At 39.1% G+C, this 20,329-nt stretch overlaps 2 protein-coding genes across 2 annotated transcripts in view; one reads left to right on the top strand and one right to left on the bottom strand.

Moving 5' to 3' along the window:
- Nucleotides 1–14,778, bottom strand: part of CDC40 (cell division cycle 40) — a 47,520-nt gene extending 32,742 nt beyond the window's left edge. Inside the window, exons 1-2 of the mRNA XM_037520218.2 lie at nucleotides 14,327–14,778; nucleotides 4,256–4,342 (exon numbers count right to left, since the gene is read on the bottom strand). Of these exons, the coding sequence (XP_037376115.1) occupies nucleotides 4,256–4,342; nucleotides 14,327–14,515 (276 nt within the window). The 5' untranslated portion in view covers nucleotides 14,516–14,778. The remainder of the gene's footprint in view (nucleotides 1–4,255; nucleotides 4,343–14,326) is intronic.
- Nucleotides 14,779–14,909: 131 nt separating this feature from the next.
- Nucleotides 14,910–20,329, top strand: part of WASF1 (WASP family member 1) — a 53,879-nt gene continuing 48,459 nt past the window's right edge. The window contains 1 exon segment of the mRNA XM_054699103.1: nucleotides 14,910–15,052. The gene's annotated coding sequence lies outside the window, so the exon portion shown is untranslated.

Below are 20,329 nucleotides of genomic sequence, written 5' to 3'. Positions count from 1 at the left end.
AGAGGCTGCGGGCAGCTTCGCAACCCAGCGCTCAACTGCTGCGCCATCGGGGAGGCCCGAGAAAAGCATTTTTAATTGTTAAGATACTGGTTGATACATATAAGAGATATGCATATTGTAAGGCAGTGGTCAAAGTCTTCAATGAGTACAGTTTCTCAGCAGAATATCACAGCATTACAATTAAGAAAATTTATAGTAAAAAAATGATTACATGAAATCATAACCATAAGTTGACATATAGAATAAAAACTCCAGGTTATTGAAGTAAAAAATCATATTACACTTAGATTGTTGTTTTTCATTAATATTTAGTGCAACCGTCAATGCTTAAAAACATTTATAAACATGGGCCTCCCTGGTGGCGCAAGCAGTTGAGCGCAGTGCTGTGAAGCTGTCCGTAGCCTCTGCAGTGCCGGTTCGATCCCCACTGGCCTCGGGGCAACCCATATGGCGAGCAGATCTCTTCTTTCTTGTCCGCTGCTCCCCTCAGCAGTGCATTTCGTCAGTCTGTCTGTTGTGTTCCCCGCTTTGTCTCTGGTGAATTCTCTCACCCTCCCACGCATCTAGCCTGTACCCCGGCTCTTGTATAAATAAAAATAAATCTTAAAAAAAAATTTATAAACAAGCTTTAAGGTGAGACAAATGTGTTGGTTAACAATTATTTTCTACAAATTTGGAAAAGATCACCACAGATCAATTTTATTGGCAGAACATCTCAATCTTATAAGACATAAGCACAGTTTATTACTAATGTAAGAATATTTTAATAGTGCTGATTATATGAGGTTGGGCCCTACTTTCCTCATTTATACAAAAAAAAAAAAAACTGAGCTGTATGATTTATAAAGTTCATTCTAATAATATTTACAGCTGCCCTTACAGTCAGATTTTTAATAGTAAATGGCATTTTCCCCTCCTCACCTTTTATATATTTTTTTATTCTTAAAAGTACTATTATTTTAAGTACTATTATTTTAAGGAGTTTTAAGTTTTCTCTGAGGGCTTATGGGTTTTATATGAGCTTAGAGAAGTAACATTTTCATCTAAGCAGATCCAAAAAGGATTGAGTGAAAGGAAGAAAATGGCTAGACTAAAACAACAGTTATTGCATCTTCAATTTCTACATAGAATTTGAGAAAGCTTATCTGTATAAGTAGCTAGATGATTTAGCAAGTTTTTGGCTGAGAGGGAGAAACGGTATTTTATAAGGTAAAACAGCCAACTCACTTCACTGAATTAGCAAAGTCAAAAGCATGAGGTATACTCTGCAACTACCACAATGGCCTGATTCAAACTGATATTCCAGTACTAGAGCGATTGTTGAGTGATATGGATGGACCCAAATCCCCAGATATGCCACGTGCTGGCAGGATTTCAGTTTCCTTGCTATCAAATGAGGAAAAGAGTACTTACTTTATAGGGCTATAGTCAGGACTAAAGGCAATAAAGCAGATAAATGGTGGATAAATCTCTCACGGTTGTATCTGGCACCCAGTAATGGTATGGTAGCTTTTTTCATTCTACCCCTGTACTTTTCCATTATGCAAACCCATGCCAAATTAACCCTCTAAAAATCCAGCTGTGATTATGCCACTTCCCCATTAAAGAACCTTGGAAATCTCTTTATCATCTATTAAATCAAAACCAAATCCTTCATGTTGGTCCCCTATGCAATGTTAAATAAAATACCATTCTAGTCTTACCCCCCTTCTCTCCCCTATACTAGTTCTTTAGATCTTTTATGATTTGATTGGTGCTGTTCCCTTCTGCCTGTGATCTTTCCTCATAAAAACCTATCTAGCCATCAATGCCGATACTATTACTATAAATAATAACTACCATCTCCATTAAATGCTTACATTATGTCACTGAGTCACAGGGTTTCCTAAACACATTATATATTTTTAAACACATAATTTACCCTTTTAACTCACTAGAGTAGAATTTACCTCATTTCAACATGTAAAGACTAAGAAAACCAAGGTCAAAGCAAGAGTTAATAAGCAATCCATTTAACTATAAATCTCAAGTTCTTAACTGGAATTCCATTGTTTACTTCAAATATGACTGCTTTCATGGAACTTTTCCTAATCTTAACAAGCATATATTACCTCTCTTTAAATTTGAATAGTATTTTAAAGACATAATAGGAAATAGCCTGGTCCCTGTCTTTTCTAAAAATACACTTGCATATCATCTCTGGGAAACACTAGTTGAGGAGAAGGATTATATCCTCTTTCTAAGACTGGATTCTCAAAATATGGAACTTAAATTTCATATAGCAAAGTTCCTTTCCAGACTGCCAACTTATATGGATCCTAGTCATAAATTTGAAGTTTAATAATTTTTTATGTTACAGATAATCTATTTGGCAACCAGAAAAAATTATAATTTTTTTTCACTTTTCAGTTTCACTCTTAAAATGTCGACAACCAGCATCAACGTATTACTAGCATATTTTCTATATAGCCTACTTTCCATATTTAGAGGAGGTCCCCCAACCAAAGGGGGAAAAAAAAAACCCAGAACATTAAAGGACTGATAATCCCCAAAGAAAATAATAGGCCCCTCATCAATAGCATCACAAAAAACTTTGACCATTTCAATTTTTCTTGAAAGTTTTGAAAAGTGTAATTTATACAGCACTATACTAGGCTTAAGATCTGAAAATATGAGAAAAACTTACTTTACAGAAAATACACTGACATATGAATGCTATATACCACACTACTTGCAAATTTTCTCACTTTCTGACTTCAATGTCTCTATTTTATTGTAGTACATTTCATAAAAAAAAAGTCAAGAGGCATATATGTAATAATCTCTCTTCTTGGGCTGGCTAAGATGGTTCCAAGGGCTATGCAGCAGACTAAAGCTTGATAGGCTATGAGGATATAAAAAATAAGGGGATACAATTTAAGAATGTCTTTTTTTTTTTTTCAAAGATTTATTTTTATTTATATAAGAACTGGGGCACAGGCCAGAGGCAGGGGAGGATGAGAGAATTCACCAGAGCAGATTGGGGAGCAGAACAGGCAGACTGGCCGAAATACATTGCTGAGGGGAGCAGCAGGCGAGACAGGAGAGGTCTGCCCACCATGTGGGTTTCTCCCTGGCTGGCCGGGAATCGAACCCATGCTGTGGACAGCTTCACAGCACTGCGCTCAACCTACTGCTCATCTCCATCTTTAAAGTGCCTCTGAAAGAACTGGCCACTGAAGCCTTGTTTTATAATTATCTTTTCTGGCATCTCTATTGTATTTTGTCAGTCAAGTGTTTTTTTTTTTTCCTTTTTCAAAGGCACATTATCTAGACATTTAATCTTTTCCATAAAAACTTTTCTAAATGTACAGTTTCCACTGTTATTTTTCCTCCCTTTATTTTTTTAATCCTTCTATCACTGTTTATCATTATCAGCCATTTATTACTGTCAGAAAAAAAAAATCAAGATGGCTAAAGTATTAAGCAGAACAGGCATTCAAGCACTGTCTACTTCTGAGCAGTGACCATGTCAATATATTACCCTTTTTGAGAATTTAGCACAGCAGCATTTAGAATTAGATGTTTTATAATACACTATGCACTGACAATGCTAATAAACCAAATTTTTACCCTGATAGTTAATTTATACTATTCCCATGTCAATGCTGACAGGAAGATGTTAACTATTTGACATAGAAGAATTATGCATTTTAAGATTTCTTTTTTCCACAGACTGTTCCAAGTTATCAGACAATAGTGTATATATGTAGATAAATAGTAGGTTTTTTTTTTTTTTAAAGTATTCTATTTTAAAAGTTTAGGTACTTTTCACTTCATTTTTTTTTTTTAAAGATTTTATTTATTTATTTATACATATAAGCACTGGGTACAGTCAGAAGCGGGAGGGTGAGAGAATTCACCAGAGCCAGAGTGGGGAGCAGAGCAGGCAGAAGGACCAAAGTACACTGCTGAGGGGAGCAGCAGGCAGCAGGAGAGGTCTGCACGCCATGTGGGACCCTCCTCCCGTGGCTGGGGAGCAGCCAGGGATCGAACAGGCGCTGCAGAGGCTGCAGGCAGCTTCGCAACCCAGCTCTCAACCGCTGCGCCACTCGGGAGGCCCACTTTTCACTTCATTTTAGACAATAGGACATTTTCTAAAATTCTAAGCAGAACACTTTTGTGTAAAACTTTAAAAAATTCAACAGTTATTTGTCTACCCAAATATCATATAAATATCTTAGAAGGCAGAATCTTAAACAGTCTGTTTTCCTACCTCAGGAGCAAACATGGTCTCGTATGTAGGGTTATACTGAACTTCTTTAACAGCAGGGTCAAGGTGAACTCCAGTCTCCAAATCTTCCTAAAAGAAAACCAAATGAACATTAAAAATCTAACGAGTGCCAACTGTATTTTAAAAGCCATGATGTGATCTGATGGAGAGAATGTGAATCTTACCACAATTTAAAGAATAAAAAAATAGGTACATTAAGGTCACAACCATCCATTTAAATAGCAAAATTATATAATCACTACACCAATGCCATGATTAATAATTCTAATAATTGAACACTAATAAAATCAATGTTTATAGTTTTAGAGGTTAAAATGAACATGAATTTTTTTCCTTTCAAAATACCAACTGTATTCCATCTGAATAAATTAAAAATTTATAAATTGGTTAACACTATCGAAAGACTTAAGAGTCCAACTCTTCCTCTTTATTAACTCAAAAGACGTGATCGTCTGGTTCAATTTAGGAAGAAACACTCCTTCTTTATTAAGCAAATCTTTTCAGATATATACCCAAATGGTTCTTGGTTAGGGAATGTAGAGAAAACAAAAAGTGGCAGGGTACAGATGTTTCAACCTTCTCAAATTCATCTCCCAGCTGAATCAGAAAAACAATTTTTTTTTTAAAATATCACCAGTAGTCTTACATTTTATATCCTTACTGCCTAGTAGAATGGAGGGCACTCAGTGCATGTCCAATTAATATTTATTAATTTGAGGAAAGAAAAATAAAATCCATAGAGAAATTAAATATGATGAAGGCTGACCAAAGATCATTGAATTTGGTAAATATGTCACAAAAAAATTTTGCCAAAATAACTTTGGTAGTGGAGTATGGAAAGGCAGTTGAAAGGGACAAAGTCATAACTAAGATTTAGAAAAACAAGACTAAAAATGTTTTTTTCTTTCTTGGTGGTAGAGAAGAGATAGGGTGTGAGATTTAGGGATTTTCAGTGTAAAATTAGGGTATTTATTTATTTATTTATTTATTTATTTATATATACAAGAACCAGGGTACGGGCCAGAGGCGCGGGAGGGTGAGAGGATTCACCAGAGACAGAGTGGGGAATAGAACAGGTGGATTAACTGAAATACACTGCTGAGGGAAGCAGCGGGCGAGACAGGAGAGGTCTGCTGCACCATGTGGGACCCTCGCCAGCTGACCAGGATTGAACCTGCACTGCAGAGGCTGCAGACAGCTTCATAGTGCGGCGCTCAACCACCTGTGCCACCAGGAGAGGCCCAAGTTTGTTTTTTTCTTAAGAAAAGACTAGGTTAAATAGTTACTCAATCGTAAGCTGGAGTAAAGGATTGGGTAGGAAGAAACACATGACAAGGAGGAAGACTAATCAAAGGTATGGTTACCCTGGAAGAGATGGGAGGAGAAAAAATCCAGGACTTAGGGAGAAGATCAATCTCTGAGAAGAGGAGCGTTCTCTCTGAGATGAAATAGAAATGACAAAGACAAGAACGGGTGGTAGATGTTTGGAGCCTGAAGGAGATTTTGGGAGCCATAACTGATCTTTTTATTTTCTTTGTGTAGTCATGTGCACAGGCCTCTTCATAAGGCAAGTTTGGTAAGTTCAGATTAATTCAATTTCAGATGAAAAGGGAAGGAAACCCAATGGCATAGGTATAGGACTATAGGTGTTTTGATAGTCAGGTTGGTGTGGTTAACACATATCTGAGAAGTGTGAACCTATTCCCTTAAATCATATACGGAGTTGTAAACCAATTTACCTCAATAAAGAAAAAAAATTCCTTGTTTATTTGTACATTAAATTTATTTTTTTAAAGATTTATTTATTTATTTATTTATTTATACAAGAACTGGGGTACAGGCCAGATGCGCGGGAGGGTGAGAGGATTCACCAGTGACAGAGCGGGGAGTAGAACAGGCAGACTGACGAAATACACTGCTGAGGGGAGCAGCAGGTGTGACAGGAGAGGTCTGCCGCACCATGTGGGTTTCTCCCTGGCTGGCCGGGAATCGAACCCATGCTGTGGACAGCTTCACAGCACTGTGCTCAACCACCTGCTCCACCAGGGGAGGCTCTATGCATTAAATTTAGATTAGAATTTAAGTGAATGCATTTATCTGACTGAGCTCAAGTTACAGTCATGAACTTCAGCTGAGAGAATGAGAATCTACGTTGGTATCTGAATTCTGAAGGTTGAGGGTGGGGTAAGATGTTCCTCACATAAAATTCTGGTTTTTTAGATTTACTTGTTTTATTATTATTGTCTTTTATTTATACAATAGCTGGGGTACAGGCCAGAGGCGTGGGAGGGTGAGAGGATTCACCAGAGACAGAGTAGGGAGCAGCGAGTGAGACAGGAGAGGTCTGCCGTGCCATGTGGGAATCTCCCTGGCTGGCCAGGAATCAATCCCATGCTGCAGAGGCTGCGGACAGCTTCACAGCGCTGTGCTCAACATGCTGCGCCACCAGGGAGGCCCCTCACATAAAATTCTTAAAGAAGGGGGTACAAATGCTGGGCCATAAAAATACATATAAATATATTACTCTGGCAGGCACACTAGAATTTTCATTGATTAGACACAGCACTTTGCTTAGAGCTCAGTAGCAAAACTCAGTAACAAGTTCAAAGGGGATATATAAATTGCTAAACTGCATAAAAGCTAAATTAAACATTGTTCTCTTTTAATATTCAACTCCTAGTGACAAACTGCTTAAAACCACAGGAACTTAGCCACATTCACACCTCCCCAATGGATTTTACAGAATACAATTGGTATAATCACTTTATAATAAGGTTTATCAAATCTTTCTGATTAAGGGTATTTTAAATATTCTAAATTTGAATTATCTTGAACAGAGTGTACCATCAAAAACCAAATTTTAAAAGCACAATTTAAAACAGTAACTCTTTGTGTAAACCTCAGTGGCAACTATTAAATAATGTAATTTGGCTTCTGCTAAAATTATAGAACAATTTGAACAACTCTCAAGAAAATGCAGGGTTATTAATTTTATACTTAATTAAAAAGACTTGGCCAAGTCTACAACCTTATTTCAATATTCATGAGGAATTTAGTAACAATTAGGCATACAATTGAATTACCACAGAATTACAAAGGATTTCTATTCAGTTTTAATTATCTATAAAAAAGAAAGTACACTAAGGAAGGCCTTCCTATGGATCAAGTAAATTTACAGAATTTATCTTTTGTTGAGTCAAACTAATGAGAAAAAGTGAAATAATATTTACTTTTAAGTCACATTCACATACCTTATTTTGAACAAAGAAGAAAATAGATGTGAGGGCAAACTCTAGGCTATAAAGCAGAATGAAACTATTAATCATTATTATAAAGTGTTTATCAATTTATGGTATAGCTTTTTTTTTCTCCTAGAAAGTGGTAGTGAACAAACTTGCTAAGATGGGGGTTTAGGTGGGAAGGTAAGAATAGCCATTCAGGTAATGATATCATTTGAATCTGGCCATTAACAAATGAAGCTCATGAGTATGAGAAACATCACCTAAGAAGAAGAAATTTTAAAATATGCTTAAAATCAGAGGCAGACTTTTCATTTTACTTAAGACGGCTAAATGAAAGCAGGGAATAATAGGGGTAGAGTAACACAGTGACTGAAATGAAAGTCATGTCTGCTTTTATTTTATAACTTTAAAGTCAATTAATAAGCAGCTCATGTAACCAAAGAGAGCTTATTACATAATTATCAAAGTGCAAAAACTGACAATGTTGCATTTAAATAAATTTCTAACAGAAAAATAATCAGTCATACAGTGGAGAACATAAATGAGTTTAATTGACATCCTACCATAAGAGAACAGAGAACAGAACTAGACTATTATGTGACAAGGTAAGAACTGAGAGAAATATTATTCATTCAACAGTATTCTAGAAATACTGAAAGATCCACAATCCAAACCAATTGATTTCCAACTATAGAAGCAAATTCTGAGCAAGACAAAAAGAAATCCACATCTGTATGTCCTATGATGAATATAAAGCATGAAACTGTAACCCATTTAAAAGCAGTTGGGGGGTTACATATCCATGTCTTAAAAGTAATTAAAAGAAGAAAAAGTTATACTCAGCTGACTTGTTATCGGTAACAATGTAAATTAGAAGTTAGACTATTTCAATATGCTGAGAGAAAATAAATGTCAGCAAGCAAACTAAACCCAGTAAAAATATCCTTCAAGGAAAAACATTTAAAAGATAAACCAAAACTGAAAATAGTTGTCAACAGTTAACATTCACTAAAGGACATTCAATCTAAAGTATACACTACAGATCTCTTGCATGAGAGGCAAAAATCATATCATTCACTTTCATTTTGTGAGGTTTAAATGTATATAAAAAATACAGGGGACTAATAGCTGGAGTGGGGTGTACTGAATAATACCTCAGTGTTCTAATGTTCCTGCACAGTCCAGAAAGCAGCAAAGTTATTGATTAATTCAAACATATTTTAATTTCTAGAGATAACTACTTAAAAGAAACTGAGGGCATAAACAAACAAAACAAAAACCCTTAGATTCTGACAACAAAATGGTAGTTATTAGAGAAGAGTACAGGGGTAGGAAGAAAGGGTAGAAGGAGTCAACTGGATAGTGGTAGACGGTAACTAGCCCTTAGGTGGTCAGCATGATGTGATGGACACATTTGTCCAGGTGTGAAGATGTACTTCTGAAACTTACAGTCTTGAAAACCAGTGATACCTCATTTGTAAATGAGTAAAAGAAGTGAAGTGTTCAAAAGAACCCATAACGGAGGCCTAGCACACTAACTTTCTGCCTTTCTTCTTTTCTATTACATTATATTGAGACTAAAAAAAACATTCTGATGGTTCTATCTCAGAAGTTCTGATGAGTATTATTTTCCTTATTGATTTAGCTCGAAATATTTATTTTTCAGATTTTGTTCCATGCAATACTGAGAAGGCACATTATTTTAGGCACAGCCTAAAATATTTACTATATGGACCTTTACCCAAGTTTGCCAATACCTGGTCAGATTTTAAAAAGATGTTTTATTAGTGCCTGAAAACAATACTCTGCATTGAGAGCTATGTTCTTTATGTCCTTTAGTTTGCTAAATTTGTTCAAATTTTCTTTATCATTATTCATAGTTTATGCTTGTTATAGCAATTACTGAAAGATGTATTAAAATCTCCCACTGTGATGGTAGATTTTTTGATTTCTCCTTGTAGTCCTATTAAGTTTTGCTTGAAGAGTTTGAGTTTACATTAAGTGTGTACAAAATTAAAACTGTTATACACCTTTTTATGAATGAATCTTGTATCTTTATGAACTGACCCTTTTTATTTTAAAGTTTATTTTATTGATCTTATTACAACCTATGTACTTTCTTTTGCTTTGAATTAGCCTGATATGTTCTTTTTTAATCATTTAACTTTTTACTTTTCCAAACATCTTAGCAAGCAAAGCAAGAAAAAAAAATTGAAAAGAAATAAATATTGCAAGAAAAAAATACTGTCATATTTGCAGCTAACAGGAGTATGTTAGTAAGATCAGTTAGAAAATTAAAGCATGCTATTTATTAATACAATAGCATAAAAAAATACCCGCCAAGAAATATCTGCAACAAAACTATACAAGACATTGATGGAGAAAATTAAAAACTTTGGAATAAAATAAAAATCCAAAGAAGACCTAAACAAATGAATAGATATAACATAGCCTGCCAACTGATCTACGATTCAATGCAATCCCAAATAAAAATCCTCTCTGGGCATGTCAAACTTTAAAAGTTAATTCTAAACTGTAACTGGGGCCAAGGATAGACAAGACATTCTTGAATAACAACCAAAAAAGATGTGTGGGCAGGAGGGAAATACCTTATAAAGATCAGATCATATTATTAAAGATGTGCATAACATAAACAAATAATTCCATATATGTTAATAACTAAAACATAAAAAGCAAAGAAAAGTTAAATGGGAGAATATTTTTATAACTTTAGGATAAGGAAGGAGTACGCAAACAAGAAACAGGAACCACAATCCATTAAGGAATAATTTGATAAGACTATACTAAATAACTTTTTTAAAAAAGATTTATTTATTCATACATACAAGAACCAGGGTACAGGCCAGATGTGCGGGAGGGTGAGAGGATTCACCTGAGACAGAGTGGGGAACAGAACAGGCAGATTGACTGAAATACACTGCTGAGGGGAGCAGCGGGTGAGGCAGGAGAGGTCTGCTGCACCATGTGGGACCCTCGCCGGCCAGCCGGGATCGAACCTGCGCTGCAGAGGCTGCAGACAGCTTCATAGCACTGCGCTCAACCGTCTGCACCACCGGGGGAGGCCCTAAATAACTTTTTTTTTATCAGACAGTGAAGAGAGTGAGAAGATAAACCACTAAGTGGAAAATATATTTCCATAATTGATAAAGGACAGTATCCAGAATAAATATCTGCAAATCAAAAAGAAAATCAAATGTCACTTCAAAAAGGAAAAAAATCATCAACAGCATATAAAATATGCTCAATCTCATCAGTATTCAGGAAAATGGATTAAAAACCTGCATAAGTTTATAGTCTGCCAAAATTCTTGCTATTACTCACAATACACTTAGCCAAATACAGACGTTATTTGTATGCTTCACATCTCCCTTGGTTATTTTCAATCATTACATTTACTATGAGTAAGCTTTTTTTTTTTTTTGGCATCTATACACTGGGGCGGGAGGTCCTGCCTGAGCTCCACATCTAAAGGACCTCTGGTACTTCATACAAACTTCCTGGATTTTCTTACTTAAAACTGAAGTGACTGAATTAAGTGAGTTCTAGAGACATCCCTTCACCAACCCCCCCCCCAATCAATCAATGCACACCGATTTCTTTTGTATTTCCTCTTTCATTAATTCTCTTACCAAATATATTTCCCTAATCTTGTGTATTAGGCACTGGAGACATTAAGACAAGGCCATGACAATCTTTGGTCCTCAGGATTTCACAACAGTTCAAGGGGAAAAAAGAGTTGACAAATCATAGCAATGTGGCAAGTGTTACAACTGAGATATGAAAAGAGGGCTTAGGTAGTGAGAGGGGAAATGAACACTGACAGTGAAGTAGGGTATGGGACGGATTTTAAGCAAAGAGACTAATATGAGCAAAATCTTGAGTAGAAAAATAATAGAAGTCGGGGGGCCTGTAGAAAGGTCAGCCTGGGAGAATGACAGGCCTCCTATGTTACATAAGGAACTTAGAAATTGTTCAGTAAGCAACCTGGTGTCTTCCAGTGGGGAAGTGATACAACATTGGAATTCAGAAAAATCACTCTGCATGCACTGTGTTAGGTAAACACGATAACCGCTTCTCTGGCTGAATGGGGTAATGACCTAGGAGACAAGAAAGAAGGAAATAGAAAGACCATTAGAGTATTATTAAAATTAAAAAAAACAAAGAATCTGAACTAAACAGGTGACAGAAGAGGAAAGACATTTGAGAAATGGTACTGAATCACAATGGACAGGTTGAAAAGAAAGAAAAGACAAGAATAACTTCTGGGAGAAATAAGGAAGATATAAAGTAAGGTTGTGCAGTGAAAGTGGAAAGGAAGGACTTGCTATGAGAGAAATTAATGAAGCAGAAATATTACCAGCTGAATGACTACCTTTTTGAAATGACTAGCTTTGAAGCGGAGGCCGAGGGAGAAAAAAAAGACCAATCGGTTCTTGACACGAACTAATAGGTGCGTTGTGGGATCACTAATCAAAATGGGAAAAGCAGAAGAAATGAATTTTGAGGGAAATATAACAGGTTAATTTTTCAGCATATTGGATTGGAATACGAGAGGGTCATCTCGGAAGAGAACTTTAATAGCTCTGGAGCTGATAAGGAATTTAAGTTGGAAATAATAGCCGGCACTATTACCTGTGCTTAACATGCTTTATGACAAACCTCTAGCCCCACGAGATAAGTTTTAACCCTATTTTACAGATGAAAAAAAAAAAAAAACAACCCACAAACAACTTAGCCACAGAGCACTTAAGTAACTTATTCATGGTCTACCTTGGTAAGTGGTGGAGGCAGGATCTGAATCCTGACAGTTTTGATTTTAAGGTCTGTGCTAACCACTCCTCAGTGTTCACCTACGAGTGAGTCATCAGTAGCACAGATTGCAGTTGAAGGCATGAAAGAGTATGAGAGGTGCAAAGAGGAGTAAGAGCAGAGTCCTGGAAAACATAAATATTGCAAGGGAGGGCAGAAGCACAAGGGATCAGAAGGCTGACCAGGACCTTCTTGGTGGTATAGGAGTTAAGTCTCAGTGCTGTCACCACTACCACAGTGGACACAGCGGACCTCTCCTATCTCACTGCTGCTCCCCTAGCAGTGTATTTCAGTAAAATCTGCCTGTTCTGCTCCCTACTCTGTCTCTGGTCAATGCTCTCACACCCCCACCCCTGGCCTACACCCCACTTCTTATATAAATAAATAAATAAATAAATAAATCTTAAAAAACAAAAAAAGGTTGAAAATGGACATGGTCCCAAGGAAGATAAAGGTGAAGAAAGTTTCAAGAACTTTTTAACAGTCACTTGATGCAGATACTGAAGTCAGATGCCAGGTCAATGACATTACTCTGGGAGGGTCCTCAAGCTAGCGCTATGCTACACTGAGTCGAAGGGAAAATGAGATGAAATGACAGCATTCCCAAAAGCTGAGCTGTGAACAGAATGAAGATTCAGGAGGTTGCTGGTGGGGTTGAGTTGGGGGAAATGTTTTATTATAAAGATAGCACTGTAAGTGTTCTTTCGTGCCAAATGTCCATTAGTAAAAAGTAAAATTCATATATTGATCATTAAAAACCTGTAGAAGACTTCTTAAGTTATAAAACTAGACTTGGAAACATCTTAAATACATTTCTATACTCTTCCTCTCCTCACCACATCTTGGGTTTCTGATCACCCCATTAGGCTCTACTGGGTCTGTGCTCCCAACTAGTGGATGCTCCCAGCAGACCCTCAACACAATAAATCAGTTTCTCAAACACAATAAATTCTTTCCGGTCTCCTTTGTCTGGAAACCCTTGCCTTAGCCTGCACAATCTGGCTTCTAATTCTTCACAGGCACTTTTTCAAACAGTATTTTCCTGACCAATCTATGGAAGTCATACTCCTAACTTTATTCTCTATCTACTTACCTTCTGTCTCCATCATGATATTCTATTTTGTTCCTTTCAGTACTCAATCCAATCTGTAACCACTTTATTTGTTCAGATATTGGCTACCTTTCGCTAGAATGTATGCATCATGATGGCAAAGATGTTCTGGCTCACTGGCCTTTAGAACAGTTCCTGACAGACAACATGTGTTCCTAAACCATCATTAAGCCAACTCCGTAATCCAATTTCTCCCTTTATCACCCTTTTCAATTGGGATCACGCACACTTTCTAAAAAAGTCCAAGGCTTTTTTCTCACTATGATCGAGGAATGTTAGAGCTAACATGCCATGCACTTTTTACTAGACACCAGGCACTGTGCTATCAGTTTCATTTGTATCTTTTCACTTAACCTTCACAATAATCCTCTAGGACAGATCAGTGCTTTTCTCTCCATTGCAAGGTAAGGAAACAGGAGGTTGTATAACTTGCAAAGTTCACACAAGTGAGGGAGCTGGAATTAAAATCTAATTCTGACTTAGAAAACAAAACAAAGTTAGGCCACTGCTTCCTTCAAGCGAGGGCACACACACCAGTTAGGGAAGTCCTCATCTACCTTTACTTATGCTCTGAAATTTCACCTGCTCCACGCATGCCACATCCTAATCCATGTTTTTTCACCCCCTCTTCTCACTTGCTTTCTAACGGCGGGAGGCCAGAGAGGGGAGCAATGGGGAGGGATCCAACTTCCAATTTTCGGCTGTCCCGGCGGAAGATTCAAATGGGAAGGAGAAGCGATCCAAGCGTTAGCAATTTAACTCTCAGCACTAAGAACGAAGTATCCCGGGGTCTTAACCAGCCACTGTCGGGTTTGGGGCACAAACTCACAATGCAGGGCCACTTCAGGGGCCACGGCACAAGGCACTCACCTTAACTGCCACCTCCGGAGCCGAGTCCACCGCCACGGCCAGAGAGGGTTTGGCTGAAGGCGATTTAGTCAAATGCATGAGGGAGTCGGCGGCTGGCAGCGGACACCGTCCGCCCTCACTGTCCGAGTCCGATTCGGACCCTGAACCCGAACCGTACGAAGCAGCCAGAGATGCAATCGCAGCCGACATGACGGCAACAGATCCTCGGAGGAGACCAGGCCCGGGCGGAAGCAGCAGCGGCTTCTAGGTCCTGCCAGGTTGCCATGAAACTCATGACTTCCTTGCCGATCGTTAACCAAAAACTTTAAACGGCCTATTAATCATATTAAAATAATTACAACAGAATAGAGAGTTTGGCCACACTTATATGGAGAAACAGAGAGAATTACAATAGCTTATAACTTCCAGGACCTACATGACTACGCTAAACACTACGAGTCCCGAAATACCTTGCGGCCGCAGGGCCCGCCTCTCCCGGCGTGCAGCGCGGCGGGAGGCCGCAGGGCACAATGGGAAATGTAGTCCGGACGAGGGGGCGGGGGGGGGCGGGCAGGCCTCTCTTTGATCCCGCCCCTGAAAGGATGGTTCATTCAATTGGCTATCATCTTCCCTCATTCCCTGGCCGAGCACCGATCTCGCCGTCCCCTTCCCCCAAACTGAGGATTGGGCAATACCATAAAGCCTCTGGAAAAGGGGGGGACGAGCGAGAGTCGTGTCCGCGGATGGGTGAGTGGGCGGAGGGCGAGTTTGCCTTCAGGGCTGCACCTGCACCCCGGGAGCTGGCGAGGAAGGAGAAGGTCACGGGGAAGACCTTGGCCGTCGGGGAGCTGCTCCGGGCGGGGAGGATGGGGGGCTAGGTGGCGCGGGTCCAGCGTCCCCCCCATCCCGGCTCGGGTCCCGGCGCCCAGTTGTGGAGCGTCGCGCGCGGGGAGGGGGCGGGCTGGGGGCGGCGGCGGCCGCGGTGTTGTTCGCTCGCGCGTCGAGCACACGGAGGGTCCGGCGAGCGGCGGGCGCCGCGGGCGGCGGTCCCCGTGGCCAGGTGGCTCGGCCGCTGACCGGAGCGGGGTCCACCCCGGAGCCCGACGCTCCTGGAGGCTCTGGGTGTCGTCCCGGGAGCCGAGGGGGACCGGCGGCCGCCGCCGAAGCATGAAGAAGGGGTAAGGCAAGAGCCCCCCAAGATTTCACGGTGAGCGCGAGTCTCTCAGGAATTGGCATTTTTGGGGGGCGGGGGAGAAGGGGCGCCGCGAGGGAACTCCTCCTCCCTGCCGGAGCGGAGAGAGGTGGCGGGTGGCGCTCCAGCCCCGCAGAGGTTACGGGGATGGGTGCGCCTCCCCCGCGACGGCCCCCACCCCCATTCGGGCTCCCCCGAGCCGCGGCCGCCCCCCCCACCCCCGCCGGCCGGACCTGGTGCCCAGGGACGCGGCGGCCGGCGGCGCGCGGGGTCTCCGCGGCGGGGACCCCCGCGAGGCTGCTCCGGGCTGAGGCTGCGGGGCTCACCTGAGGTGCCGCCGCCTGGGCGCCCCCGCGCTCCGCCGCGGGCCTCGGGGCCCCGGGCGGGCTGCAGCCCCGGCGGGGAGCCCCTGCTCGCGCCGTGCCCGAGGCTGGGGAGCTGGCTGGTGCCCCTGCGCGCGGGCGCCGAGCGGCTGGTCTGGAGACAGACGGCTCGAGCGAGTGCGGGAACCCCTTTCTTCGTCTGAAGAGGTGGCGAAGCGTGGCGGTCGCCTCGGATGCCTGTTCTTGGGGGGCTGCCTCGGGTGCAGTTAGGGAGGCAGGACTCGCCCATTGTGCCACCCAGATAATTATTCAACTCTGCAGCATCCATTGCATCTAGCCCGTTTTTCTTTTCCCCTGGCTGCAGCATGCCCCCTAGCTTCGCACCCCGACGCCTTCCCTTGCACTTGCGGATGATGAGCTGGAAGGATGATGAAAAGAAAGCTCGTCTGACCCGAGCGTTCGCTGCCTGTCTTAGAGCCGATTCATTAACTAATCCCCCGCTAGACTGGCTACTTTAGCACGACTCCGTCTAGCCTTTTCTTGCAAGGTGTGCCTTGGGTTTTCTTTTATTTTTTCCTTTGGTGTGAGAGTCATGCATTACCGGTCGTGTTTTGGTCCGGAGTTGATGTAACTGATTGGTTATTTAATCCATTTAAAGTTCTTCAATTGAATTCGTATGATCTTTCATTTTTAAAATTGCTGATAGCACTATGTCATAATTACAAATGCAGACTCAGTCTTTGAACTCGCAGAAGCAGTTTTTCCTTACGCTATCTGTAAGTTTCTGTTAAGAAAAGCATTTTTATTCATGTCAAACATTTGAATGAAGTACTTGATAGAAATGTCTTAAGTTTTCATTTGGAAAAGTTTTGTATTTTTCGGTAACAGGATGTTTGGTAATCATAACCTTCAGTTGAACGAAAGATAACACTTGATATTTAAGATGGGGTTTTCACTGCCATCGTGAACGTTCTCTAGTTTATCTAAATTTTATTTTTTATTCATTTTTCTTTGCAACATCATTGTTGCAGATTTTTACCTTGTATTTCTAACTTTTGTCTACAAGGATGGATAGCCTCCAATTTTGCATGAGCAACCTGAAAGATGAAAATATTTCCAGAAAATGGAAGAAGAAATTGTTGGTTATTTGATTGCTAATGTTAAAAACTGTTCACATCTCATTTAAAAATAAATAGTTCATTATCAAAAATAACTGTTTTTCTTTTTGTGATCCTCCCTTTTCAGCTTTTCTTGTTTAAGCTTATTGCCTAACCCTCTTGATAAAATGGAATTATTACACATAAGCATTGCAGAGGCTGTGTTTTAAGGCACAGTAATTGTTTTATGGCACTTGGAAGTGGCGCACGTATAATATAACTTGATGGTGTAGGATCAGTCGCTTGCTTAGGAAATGACCTTGCAATTTCCAAAATGGACACCTTTTGTGCCTTGGTTTCCTTATGTAAATGGAGATAATAACCATTTCACTAAATAAGATGCGTAAATTCATTAGTTTTCACGATATTTTAAAGAAAGCTTAGTATTTTAGCTGATGAACGATGAAAACATTTCAGTGTAAAGTACAAACAAATTTCTTTAGAATTGTCCATGGTATGTTAGAATGGTGGTTTTACATTGACTTTTCTTTGGAGACTTGTGGCTCTAAACTGAACAATGTTTCTCATTCATTAAGAGTTTTTAAAAATTGCAAAATTAGTAAGTATGATAGCTAGTACCTATACAGCTAGTATGATAGCTAGTACCTATGGAACCTAATTAGACATATAATTAATACTGATAAAGAAAGCTGTATGACTTTGTCATAAACAAATTGAATATTGAATTAAGTTTGTGAAAAATGAAATCTCCAGAAAAACATGAAAGGCTTTTTTTAATTGAAAAATTTGTAGATGACAGGATCCAGAATGCCTAGTTTTGATTTGCAAGGTATAGTATGGAGCTTCTTCATTATTCAGGTTTCTATGTAATCATATAATGTTGTATGATGCTGTATTTATACATTTTGCTTTATTTTTTGAATAATTTAAGATTTCCAAGTGCTTGATTTTCATTATCACAGTAGATAGGCACTTTTGATTTCGTATTGGAGGATTAACGCTGTGATTTTCCCATAGCAGAAGCTACTGCTAAAATATTAATATTAGAACTTTTACCAAAGCAGTGCATTTAGTTAACTTCATAGGGAAACCTCATATAAGTAAGACTATTCAAATGTTTTTTAATTGCTATTGTAGTTTCTTTTCTTAAGAATTAATTTGATTACATTTTAAACGTGTTCCTGAGTGACCAACTAAAATTCATGTTAGTATCACTTGGGTAGATACACTTAACTCAAGGATTTTTCTAAGCTTGTTGAGGACAGGAACTGACATGATGCTACTGTCATCATAAAATCACTGCGTTAATCCTCCAATAGGAAATCAAAAGTGCCTATCTACTGTGATAATGAAAATCAAGCACTTGGAAATCTTAAATTTGAAGATGCTAGCTAGCATAGTGTTTATTAAATAGTAGGAGCTCATTTTTTTTTTGTTGTTGGATAAATAGAATGAATGGGTATAGAATAGCCATTGACAATATTTTATATAGACATTTTAAAAAAATGATTTATCAAACAAATCTCGATTCATGAAATACTACTTTATCCCAGGAGAGAAAAGAAAAAAATATATTTGGAGGTTCTTTAAACTTCATTTACCCATTCAGATATAATTCCTTTCTGACATCTTTTTTAGCTAGCAGTAGATTCTATATATTGTCAAACTTTCATTTATGAAATAATTTTCTTTTAAAGCTCACTTACTGTATATGTACATTAAGGGTTTTTTGTTTTTGTTTTTACTAAGTTAGGCGAGTGTAGAAAAATGTTTGACTTTTTTTTACATCAACTGTCAGTGAAATACTAATAAAAATTTGTATGTAAATTATATCCCGTGTAAATGTGCCTGAATACCTAACTTTAAAAATAAATGATACCTTTTTATAAAATGAAGACTCTTGTGTTTTTGGTTTATCGCATTCAGTTTATAATCTTGATTCTATGTGTTGGTAGTTCCTAATGTAAGATGAGATTGATTGTATCAGTACTTTAAAACTTACAAAATGGGGGCCTCCCTGGTGGTACAGGCAGTTGAGCGCAGCACTCTGAAGCTGTCCGCAGCCTCTGCAGTGCTGGTTTGATCCCCGCTGGCTGTGGAGATACCCACATAGTGCGGCAGACCTCTCTTATCTCGCCCGCTGCTCCCCTCAGTAGTGTATTTCGTCAGGCTGCCTGTTCTGTTCCCTGCTCTGTCTCTGGTGAAGCCTCTCACCCTCCTGCACATCTGGCCTGTATCCCGGTGCTTGTATAAATAAATAAATCTTAAAAAAAAAAACAAAAAAAACCTTACAAAATGTTTTAAAACTTGGAACTTATTTTTCTCGGGCACAGTATGCTTAGTCGTCGTATTTGCAGGCAATCTACCAAATTTAACCCATAAAATAACTGAATTATAGGGTTATGCTTATAATATCAGAGAATTATGAAATTATATTAGTAGTTAATATAAATCTTATATTAAAAATACCTAAGGTTTTGAGTACAATTATCTTCCTATAGGAAAATCAATTTAGAATCTGACTTGCAATGCTTGGAATGCATTTCTCTTGTGTCAGACGTGACAACATTATAAGCAATTTGTCCTCTGACACTGTACATAAAGAAAGAGGAGGCCCTTCCTCAGCTCAGTGAGTTGTGCTCTTTATATCATCTGGGGCAAGTGGTGAGAGAATGAAGAAATTAGAACTGGGGCTCCTATGTGATGTTTAGTAAGTCATTTTACCATTCATGGTCTTTGCTTTTATTATTTATAAAACAAGAAGGTTGAAATAGCTGACCGCTGATGTTCCTTTCAGTTACAAACAAAATTCAAAGGTACTTCAAGACAGTGTAACACCCCCCCTTTTTTTTTTTTAACTGAGAGTTCATTTTCCCTTTTTAATACTACTGCTTATATTCTACCTGTCAGAAAATTTCTTTTTTCTGGATCTACCACTGAAAATATAACCTTTTTGTAAACTATGCCTAGTGTTGGAAGCAAGGCTTTTTAAAATAGGTTTTTAGGGGAGTGGGTTTTTTTTTTTTTTTTGGTCGCTATGGTTGTCTGGTTTTGTTTGGCTTTTTACTCTCAACACCACCAAGAAACACAAAGTCTGGGCTTAAAGACTTTATACGTTGGAGAAAGAGCCAGTAAATCTCCAGAGAAACTATTTTATAAGAAAAAATTTTGGAACTAAGGTGCAGTGGGTTTACAAAGGTAATATGACTTGGGCATGAGTTGTCAGATAATATATGGGGTAGCCTGTGTTTTATTTGCTAAATCTGGCAGCCTATGGGTGCTGTAGAGCTTTGGGCATGGCAGACATAATAGGTGTGAGAAAGTGAGTTTTTAAGGACAAGGACAGTTTTGCCATTGCTGTTGTTCTTTAAGCCAAGTTTATATTTGAGTG

The sequence above is a fragment of the Talpa occidentalis genome, unplaced genomic scaffold, assembly GCF_014898055.3.
Source record: "Talpa occidentalis isolate TD23 unplaced genomic scaffold, MPIMG_talOcc4v2.1 talOcc4.2, whole genome shotgun sequence".
Classification (NCBI taxonomy): domain Eukaryota; kingdom Metazoa; phylum Chordata; class Mammalia; order Eulipotyphla; family Talpidae; genus Talpa; species Talpa occidentalis.
This window is presented reverse-complemented; position numbering and strand designations above follow the sequence as displayed.